The 10,853-nt window shown below is 40.6% G+C and overlaps 1 protein-coding gene across 2 annotated transcripts; it reads right to left on the bottom strand.

The window, feature by feature from the left end:
- Window positions 1-7,247: 7,247 nt before the first annotated feature.
- UQCC1 (Ubiquinol-cytochrome-c reductase complex assembly factor 1) lies at window positions 7,248-10,672 on the bottom strand. Of its 2 annotated transcripts, XM_012944921.2 has the most exons (3): window positions 10,490-10,672; window positions 7,694-8,261; window positions 7,248-7,657 (listed from the first exon to the last, which is right to left on the bottom strand). In XM_012944921.2, exons 2-3 carry the CDS (start codon window positions 8,051-8,053, stop codon window positions 7,274-7,276), a joined length of 744 nt encoding a protein of 247 aa, XP_012800375.2. In that variant the 5' UTR covers window positions 8,054-8,261; window positions 10,490-10,672; the 3' UTR covers window positions 7,248-7,273. The 2 variants fall into 2 exon arrangements, with proteins under 2 accessions (XP_012800375.2, XP_051069468.1); XM_051213487.1 differs by having other exon boundaries at window positions 7,248-8,039; window positions 8,088-10,672.
- Between the last annotated feature and the right edge of the window lie 181 nt (window positions 10,673-10,853).

Genomic DNA, 10,853 nt, shown 5'->3' with positions numbered 1-10,853 from the left:
AACTGATTTACCATTATTTCCTAATACCCTGCGTCTAACCTCACTATTACTTACCCGGTGATCCCAGCAGATGCCAGCAATATTTCTAAGGCATCTGTGGTCAAATACTAATAGCTTACGAGTGTCTTCTACTCTTAATGGCCATGTTTCGCTGCCGTAAATTAAAACAGAACGGACTGCCGCGCAGTATACTCGTCCTTTTATTGATAGACGGATATCTCGCCTTCGCCATAGGTGACGCAAGTTGGCAAAAGCCAAGCGAGCTTTTCGAATCCGTGCTGAGATTTCGTCAGATACCAAACCATTAGGGCTGATCAGACTTCCACGATAAGTGAAGTTGTCGACGTGTTCGACTACTTCATTCCCTATCCTTAGTTCAGGTGTTGACGCAGACCAGTCCTGAAGCAACAACTTGCATTTAGAGGGAGAGAAGCGCATTCCAAACATCCTGGCATTGTTGCTTAGTGCCACCAAAAGACTCTGCATTTTGTCAGCGTCTTCACCAAACAGGACTATATCATCTGCGTATTCTAAGTCGATAAGTGGACCTCCTGGCAGGAGATCAATATCCGAAAATTCAGTCGACGGGAACGTTATTTCCATCAGTAGATCTATGATGAAGTTAAACAAAAATGGGGATAGTGGACAGCCTTGACGTACACCACTTGAGGTTGCAAAAGTAGATGACAGTTCGCCATAAGCTCTGACTCGACTAGTAGTGTTCGAGTAAAGAGCCTTTACAAGGTTTATGTACTTCTGGGGTACGCCTTTCAATGACAGACACTGCCACAGAATCTCGCGGTCTACCGAGTCAAATGCTGCTTTTAAGTCGAGAAAGACCACCATTGTCGGACGTCGATAAGTATGCCTATGTTCTAGAACCTGACAAATGGTGAATATGTGGTCGATGCAGCCACGACCAGGTCTGGAGCCAGCTTGATTCTCTCGTGTTTGCAGTTCACGAGTCTTAGTTAGGCATCTGATAATTATCGAAGCTAGTATTTCAGATACTATATTAGTTAAACTAATCCCTCTGTGGTTGTCACAGGATGATTTTGACCCTTTCTTATATATTGGGACTATAAGTGATTGTGACCAGTTAGATGGGATAACGTCCAACTCCCAGATCTTAGCTAAAATATTAGTCAACCTAATCGCTAAAATTGGACCACCATCCTTAAAGATCTCTGGAGCCAGTCCATCTGGACCAGCTGCCCTTCCTCGTCTCAGATTAACCATAGCCTTTTGAACTTCAGCAAGAGTTGGGGGACCTACTTCAATGTTCCATTCACACTGTCTGGGAATGGAGGGTAGTTGTAGAGTAGCTGAAGGCCAGCTGAACTGTTCTCTGAAATGTTCCGCCCATCGTTCTAAACGTCTGGACTGGGAGCAGATGAGAGTATCGTCTTTTTCCGATATAATCTCACTTACACTTGGCTTATTAATTCCAGTTTCTTTTATTAGTCTGTAAAGCTGTCTTGTGTTCCCTATAGTCGCCGCCTTTTCCGTCTCTTTTGCTTTCGTTGCCCACCACTGCTCACGGTCGTTTCTTAGACTTCTTCTTAACCTAGATCTGATTTGTTGTCGCTCTTCATCATGTTCGGAACCTGATGGGACGAGTTTGCGAGAATCCATCAGTGTGATAGACTTTGAAGAAATCCACTGGTTCTTTGTAACTCTGTGGTTTAAGTCGCAAATAGATGTCACTGCTGTTTCCACAGCTGCTTGTATGTCTTTCCAAGCAACATCTGGGTCAGCCTCGTCTTCAGAACTACCTAATTGTGAACTCAGTTGTTCTTGGAACCTACTTTTGGTTTTCTCGTTACTCAATTCAGTTCTAATGGGTCTTTTTAATGTGGCTTTTTTGCGTCCAGTGAGGCGCAAGCAGATGCGTGCCCGTATTAGGGCGTGGTCGGAGTCCAAGCAGGTACTCCAGAATGAGCGACAATCTTCTACCGACCCTCTCCAACGGTGACTGATGGCAATATAGTCTATTTGAGTCCATCGTTGGTTTGGTGTAGGGGTCGCCATGTTAGACGATGTCTCTCCTTATGCTCAAAATTTGTGTTTGCTAAAAATAAGCGATTGTCTGAGCACAGTTGCAGTAGACGGTCACCATTATCTGTTCGCTGTGCCGGAATGCTAAAATATCCACCTAAATGCCTTTCTGTTTGGTTTAAGCTACCTATCTGAGCATTAAAGTCACCCCCTATGAGTACTATGTCTGGGCGTTTAGCTTTCTGAAGAAGTTCAGAAAGCTTTCTGTAAAATTCATCTTTCACATCATCTGAGCTGCAGTCAGTGGGAGCGTAGGCAGAAACGACGAAAAGGTAACGACGTGTGTCCCTATCCTTCCGAGTTCTTACGGAGCCGTTTAGCCGAACAGCACATAGACGACTGTTGACGGGGATCCACTCTAATAGTGCTTGTTCGGCCCTCATGCTTAGTGCTATGCCTACACCTGCCAGTCCACGAGAACTGGCCATCGGGTTACCAGATACACGGAGGGTGTATCTCGTTGGCTCTCCGTTTTGCCGAGGTGAGGTCAAGTGAATGACCACACTGGAATCCTGTATGCGTGTTTCGGAGACACAGCATACATCAATGGAAAGAGACTCTAGGGTTTTAGCCAAGGAAGCCTACTGACCGATTTGACATAGGGTGCGTATGTTGAAGGCTCCAATGTGTAGTTTGGAGCGAGGTTTCAGTAGACCTGGGACAGTTTTGAGCACTAGAATCGCTGGCTATGGTGACACTTGAGGAGGAAGCCGAAAGAGGAAGTTTAGAGTTGGAAGTCGATGTAGGAGGAATAATAGGAATTGAAGAGGAAGGTTGATTATGAATACAGTGGTCGTGGGTGCTGTTAGAGGTATGAGGGCGGTTATCACTTCACAATTGTCCACACCGTAGAAGGGTTCTTCTGGAGGTACCTGAAAAGGAAATTGGATTAGAGGCGGTCTCAGTGACCTGAGAGTGTGACCGCAGTGCCCAAGGGACAACTGCTTGAGGCCGGTCGCGCACGGCCTTTTCGTGGGAGGTTTTTGACATGTTAGCTCCGTTCTTCAAAGGGCCTTACCGCCGGAGACGGAAATCCGTGAGGTGTGCATTTTTAGGGTCGACCTTTTCTAACCCCACCCCACCTTGTGGGAAGGCAGCATCGCTATCATGCTGGTTGTCTGAAGGAAACACCTTACTGCTGTCACACCTCTATACAGTCAGCAGAACGACTTCGCCTTCGGACCTTGGGTTTGTTGCTTTTAGTCTTACCGCTCTTCAACCGACCTGTCTGACATGGTAGGACCTTGAGGAACGGTTGTTCCAGCCAGTATAGCTCGGTCGCTTCATCACGATAGGCAAGCCCGACCACCACGTCAAGGTAGCAACAACGGTCGGGTGGTCTTCAAAGAGAGATATTTGATATCTCAAAAAACAAAAATACGAATAAACACGATTGTTTATTCATAGTATTAACACGATCTTAAAATAGAATCAAATAAATGGCTTATTAAGTGAAGAATTCAATAGATATTTATGGTTTCTCATCACATTGTTATTTTGATGATTAATATCAACCAGTAGTCAGTAATTACCAACCTTGGACCTAGAACATTTATGCATCGGTACAAGTTGCTACACCTTTTGATGGTAAATAAAAAAGTAATATGCCGATAAAAATAAGTGGATAAGAATAAAACAATAATGGGAGCAGTTCAGTTAAGAAAAACAGAACCGAAGATTGTTTCAGCACGAGGTTCCTCTCACTTATATGAAGAAAGTAAGAGTAGATTATACCAGTCCTGTCAATTACTTTTATACTGGGCCATTTCTGATAACGTCTTAAGCCGCTGTGTTGCAATATTTCCCGGACCCCAACCATGGAGTCTCCAGGTAGCAGATCCTGACCACTATCACCTCCTACCACTAGAGCTGTTTACAGAATGTCACCGGTGAAGAAGTTGATAAGGAATGGTGGGGTCGGGCAACCATGCCAAGCTCACTGCTTGAATGGAACAATGAGAGGTTTGGTTTTGTGTTCCCACTCTGCCTGAGGTGTTAGTATGTAGGGGCCTTAAGATGTTAGTTGCAGTTTATGCAGGGTTTTTGTTTCAACTCTGGTGCTTGGTGTGACATGGACGTCAGGAAGATCACAGGTCTTCGGGTAAAAGCATATTACACAAGTTTTCCGAATCGACATATGGAGAGCGGATGTGTAGAAGCTCACTAAACTTTCGAACGCCGGTCAAATAGAAAACAGACATCCATGTTAAGATAAGACGGCCAACCCCTATCTGTTATCCGACCTAGGTTACTGAGCGAACGGTCAAGAAGGCCAGTTCATGTGGCGCACGTGGTCGCGGAAAGGCTGGTACAGAACTTGTATTTGGTGGTAGTATTTAACTTTGAACCCGTCAATTACTTCAGGTCGATTAGTCTGGATAGGTTTTCCGCCATCGGTGAGCTGCTCTATGAGTTGAAAAATAAAAACTACAAAAAGTGGGAATAGAAGTGAACAGACACAAACTCAGGTAAGAATGAGTGTTACAAACTAATTGTGAATATAATTTAGGAGGGTAATTTACCCGGTCGTAGTGATCATTTGATTGTTATGTGAGCTAGCATAATGCCTGTTGCCCCAAACCAAAGTAGGACGTTAACATTAGTTACTTTGGTTGTTATTCACATATATACAGATTACTTGGTCATTTCGGATGCCACACCACCAAGATTGAATCTACTTAGTCCATATGTCATCAACCAGTGTGGTTTCTCTGAAACAAATCGTCATATTATTATTGTTGTTTACATTATGTTGTCGAAGAGAGATTCAATCAATCATAACATGGAACTTGTCACAAATATGGATTGTCCAAGTTTGCCATACCATAGGAGCACAAAGAAATGGAATTGACAAGATAAACGACAAAAGAAATTGATATATAATAGTCGCAATAATAACGAGGAAGACTGAACACTGGGAACTTTGTGCTAGGAGACAGAATGAGCTGAGTTTATAGAGAAATACTGGAACTCAAGATCCATCTGTACCATTGTGACCGACTGAACCATGTCACTCGGAGTGCTTAACGACTGATAGGTGGGTTGTAGATCAACGTTAATTTCGTAAAATATTATCTAACCCAGCTGGTGATTTTGAACAACTGAGAGAGGTGGTTGTATTTCATTCTGCCTAAGGTTCTCTTTCTAACGGGGCTTTCGAGATATCCGATCGCTTCAAGGAAACCGTTTTTCCCTAAGTCTTGTTCACCATATCGAAGGCATATCTACTATCAAGAAAGAAAAAGGTGGTTGGCTTGCAATACATGACGAGTTCCAAGAAATTATCGATACATATATCAGTTAATCATACGGAATGTAAAGTATAATATTTGTATTTGTCGAGTATATTTAAAGGAAAGTAATAAGGCGAAGAGTAGAGTGGATACAATAATGATGACTAGCAGTGAAGTTAAACATTATAAATGTAGCTCAAAAACAATAGGAACCACAAGGTAAAACTATGTTGCAAATAAAGGACAGATAGTATAAGTAACTGACTGATCTTGAGACTACCTAAGGTTTGCCAGTCGGTTATCGGCCTGACACCAATAAGGTACGGACTTCGCAATACGACACAGACTGAAAGTAAATTACATTTTGTCTTGATGTGGCTACTCCTATCCAACTTCCAACCTAACTACTAGTAGAGAGTATCGAGAGCACAAAAGCTAAAATAAACTAGTTAGTATAATAAAAGACTATTTCGGCACCTGTAAATTTATACTGATAGCTATCACGTGTATTACGCAAATTCTTTTAGAAAACGGACACAACAATCACTTTGTTTTGAAATGCTGAGGAAACTTAAATTTGCTTTTTCACATAATCCAAACAAACACCTGACCAGGATTTTGTTTACACCTCTGGGAAAGGTCGAGTGGCTCTCATGTAACTGAAGTTCGCCCAAAAGTCCCCCATATAAGGTAGGTTCGCACTTAACGACGGAGGAGTTTGGAAGTTTGATGAAAATTACTAGTAATTGTCTTTTGAATTCACCCACTCCATCTAGGGAAGTAGTTTCTGGAAAATTGTTAGTTGGGGTCGCAGCCAACTCAGATTGATTGACGGATAATAAGTTTTTCTTGCCATTGATTGAAATGGTCTTGAACAACTGCTACTTCCAACTCGGGTACTAGGTTTAAAAGTCCTTGAGTAGGTGCACTTAAACTTCACACAGTACCGTGTTTAGAACAGAGAATTATTCGACAACTGAAACGCGAGTTCGGTACGTGAACTAGAGAATGTACAATAAATAATTAGATGCTCCAAAGGTAGCCACAAAAGACAGCGACAATGTTGTGAAGAAACATGAAGAAAGTTACCAGTAGCGCACATGACATTTGTGATGCTGAGGGGGGTAGGAAGGGGCACGAACTTAATTTGTACACAGACTATCACGGGGATGCACTCTGCTGTTTCAGTATTTTGTGTGTTAAATATTTAAGTTGTATGTTCAGGGGAGTGGTATTTCCCCAAGAAAAGTATGTATTTCAGTTTGAGTGTATGGATAGTATAAAGTCAGTACTAGTCAAAAAGTAACTGCCATTTGAGAAAATTGTAAAGACGGTTTTTGCTATCCGATATGCGCATTTAGGTGCTCAGTATTTATCAGAACTCAAACTTGATTGCTTCTGTACCTTAAAAGGCTACCAGAACACAAGTGGGGACATGATCACTTAGTTTTGCTTCATACTCGGTGTTTTGTACAGCAACATCAATGAGAATGGATATCGGTACCATAGTTTCTGAATGGATACACATGAAAAGTGGTCGAGCCGACAAAACAAATTTCCACTGCTTCATTGGAACTATAATTTGCAAACATCCGTATAGTGGTACAGAGTTATATTTCCCATTTACGATTGTCACAGTTGTTGCTCAGACAACGACCCTACTGTTTGAACTGAAAAAAATAGTTTTCCTCGAGGAACGCTGGTAGACTTTTTAATCCACAGGTCTGATCCAGGATCCAGTGAATCAGCGTTCAAAAATATTCTTATAGTAGCCAGTGGCAACAATAAGATTATATGCCAACAAACTTGATGGTGGTACCGTGTGATTAACTTAAATAAAGTTAGTACGAACTATGCAGCTGGATATATGACGACCTTAACAGATAATCTTTAAGTGAAATAAATATTCCTTTGTCAATACCGAACACGGTACAGAAATAATATCAACATAGAAAATTAATAGATATTTTAAAATGTTTTATTTATTTAAGATGTTCGGGAAAAGTTAAACAATATCTCACACGTTCTTTAGCAAGGGAAACATCTATTTCATCTTGCATTAATGGTAAAAACGTTGGAGTACCGTGTTCAAGAAAAACATCTGACGGAATTTTTTCCAAGTGTTCTAACTGTTTCCTGACATACTTAATCAATATCTCGATTTCTTGAAAGGTAGTTGTTGGACAACAGAACCATATATTACTCCACAACGCACTAGCTAAATGTGAGTCTAAGCAGGATAGTAAAGCTTCATCATATCCGACCATATTGCCAAAGTATTGCCCACGAAAGACTTTAATCTGCTTATGCCTTTTCGTTAAGATTTTGAATGCACACACTCTGCGTTTCATATCTTCCCAAAGAGCCTAAGAAAAACTAGTTAAAGGTAATACTGATAATACTCTATCCATCCATTTTTTTATGAGATACCCTTCTTGTCCTTCTTGGCGTAGACGCACGTAGCACATCCATATGTGTAGTGTGGTTAATGAGAACCACGTTTGAAACGTGTCTGGGAGTTTAAGATGTTGCACAAAATCCTCAAATACGGGGTATTCCGCACAGATTATGAATAAGTTTTCACCAGAAATACGAAGGATTATGTTTGAATATCGTAGTTTATCAGTTAATCCAAGGAAATATTTTGTCTTTGTCAGTGCTGTTGATTGAATAAAGTTTGGTTTATGTGGATGTGAAAAACGAGCAGACACATGGTTAACGTTCCTCCATAGATTAAAAATCCGCAGCCTTTGCAAATTCATATTTAAAATAACAGGAGAAAAGTTACGCGTTTACTTTTGTCCTTTGTATTAGACAACTTTCAGTTCTAAAAGGTTGGCGAAAACCAACTTAGTTAACTGATATGGTAATGAATTTAGGGCATTAATGGCACTATACCACAACCAAAATCTGAGTGGTGAAACGGAGTCAGACAAAGTTGTTTTATAATGGCCTTTCCAGATTTTACTGCTAAAACAGGAAAAAATTGGGCTCAATATTTAAACATAAAACTTTAAGCACAATAATCCAATGTATTTTGACCAGTGAACAAAATTTAAAATAATATAAATTCTAAGATTAGAACTTAAAACGTAAGTGATTGAAAATCAAGACTACACTAGTTATACGAAAAATTCATTTTGCGAACTACTTCTAATTAAATCTAAATTCTCAGATGTCGTAAAATCTAAGTAGACGTGTTGCACAGACAGTAAGAAGCTTTTTGAACTTAATTAAATTTGTCGCTACTTGAAACGACAATTCTCAGGTGACGATTAGTGCAATGATATCAGAGTTATGAACAGTGACAACGATTAGTTGGCCGGGTTTCTTAATATTTACGGTTATTGAAATTATAGTTATAAAAATAGAAAAGATTAGGGGACGGGCGCACCTTAAAGATGGGTTGGAGAGGAATAATCAGTAAGCAGTCATCACTATAGTGCCTGGAAAAAAGTGCGTTGGTGCAAACAGCCATACTACATTAACACGAAGAGATAGAAATCAAAGGAGATCGCGAAGATATAAGTGGACGAACATAAGGAATATAGAACGCAAATATTGAATGGAAACTTATGTATAGAGAAAGGATCGAAGGCTAGACCGCGGGAAAAATAGAGTGGAAGGTGCCTACCACACTGTGAAGAATTCGGAGCAGTCACACAAACACTTTAGCGACAGATCGCTGTTATCGCGCAAATCCCAACCTAGTAGTTAGTGTCTACAGGCAGTGAAAACGTAGAAAATGGTAGATAAATTCAACTTGTTATACCCTATTAAACAGAGATAAAGTCAGGCCAAATCCTAGAATATTAGTAGTAACAGTATCTGTGGTAATAAGAAAAATTAGGCATCGAAGATTCGATTCGAAAAAATATAAAATAGTGAAATAAAAAAATTATGAGAAATTCATAATCTCACAATTTAGAGGACAAAGAATGGATGCACCTATGCCATTCCAAACGAATTCGATCCATGTTATTCAGCCTCTAACCACCGGTTACAATAGCCGCGCAGACTCCAACCAGGTATTATATATCTATTAACGTGGCTCAGTCCTAGTGTCAATGATTTCATGTACTGATGCCATGTCTTGGTTTGGCCACTCCTAGCATCCTTCTAACTTACTCCACCAGAAAATGTCATCTACAAAGTAGGCGGTGGTTGGGCGTACGTAACACATGAACCGACAACCTCAGTCGATAAAGACTTACTAATTCATTAATCGACTTGTCATCTTTACCCAGTACTCTAAATTGTGCATTGCTTACTTAGTGTTCCCAAAATATACGAGCAACGCTACGTAGACACCTATGATTGATTACTAACAAACTACGAGTATCCCCCACTCTTAATAGCCATATTTCACATCTATAAAATAGAACGGAGAGAACTGCTGCGCAGTAACCCCCCCCTTTGGTTGAAAGACGGATATCTTGCCTGCGCCACAAGTTGCCAAAAATCAATTGACACTTCTAAACCCGTGACGAGATTTCGTCAGACACCAGACAATCAGGAATGATCAAACTCCCAAGATAAGTGAAGTTGTCAATGCAATCAACAACTTCACTCCTTATCACTAATTCAAGAGCCAACGCAAGCCAATCCTGAAGTGACATTTTACGCTTGGAAGGAGAGAACCACGTCCCAAACATACTTTCACTGTTTTTTCAAAGTGATCATGAGACTGCATTTGTTCAGATCCTTCAACAAATAGAACTATACCACCTGCGTATTCAAGTCAACAAGTGGATATCCTAGTGGAAGATGAACCCTTCAAATTCGGATGAAAGTGTCATCTCCATGACAAAGTCAACTAAAAATGGGAAAAGCGGACAGTCTTGACCAACACCACTTGAAGTAACCAATTTAACCCAAATCATTTCACTGATAATAGATCGGTTGAGGTCTATATCCAGCTTTCTTAATAGCTTTGTGCTACTCACTGATCTCACGGAAATGTTTCCGTGAGGTTCAAAACAAGCAAGCAGGTAAGGAAAATTGTCACCGCTCATCAATTTTGCATAACAGTTACTCAGCTTGTTTGCCATCTTCATATAACCTCTGTTTCAGGTCGCTTCACAAAATGTATTAGTCTGCTTAGCATCTCAGGTCGATTCTACATCACCATTATTCTCTCGCAAACTTTTGCGTCGTCATAAATTAATCGGGGCAAATTAACGCAATGGATGACCAACCTGATATTTTACAAAAGAGAGTAGCGCGCAGTGCGGTTCCCGCGGAAAATGTTACCACAAAATGAGCATTGAACAAACAGCAACTGCTTATTAAAAGAGCAGAGAAACACAGTCACGGTGTCTACGTAAAATGTGTTGTTACAAAAAACTTTTGCAAACAGAACAAACGAAAAGTTGGAAACTTTAGAAGACACGAGTCAGTCAGATACAGAGGATGCTGTTAGTGTAATCCGCATCCTACACTAGAGGCCTGACAACATACTAGTTTCAAACGCGTTGCCATATACTGAGAAACCTACTGATGCAGATGTTGTTACAAACAGGCCAGAACACGCTGGTCTAAATCTTTCTGACTGTAGTAAAA

Source organism: Schistosoma haematobium, chromosome 3 (assembly GCF_000699445.3).
Source record: "Schistosoma haematobium chromosome 3, whole genome shotgun sequence".
Lineage (NCBI taxonomy): Eukaryota > Metazoa > Platyhelminthes > Trematoda > Strigeidida > Schistosomatidae > Schistosoma > Schistosoma haematobium.
This window is presented reverse-complemented; position numbering and strand designations above follow the sequence as displayed.

Bases quoted from the DNA above. Each gene is read 5' to 3' on its own strand.
- UQCC1 (XM_012944921.2), bottom strand. From the start codon at position 8,053: ATGAATTTGCAAAGGCTGCGGATTTTTAATCTATGGAGGAACGTTAAC. The intron at 7,658-7,693 runs GTATTATCAGTA...AGTTTTTCTTAG, and splicing joins TAAAAAAATGGATGGATAGA to GCTCTTTGGGAAGATATGAA.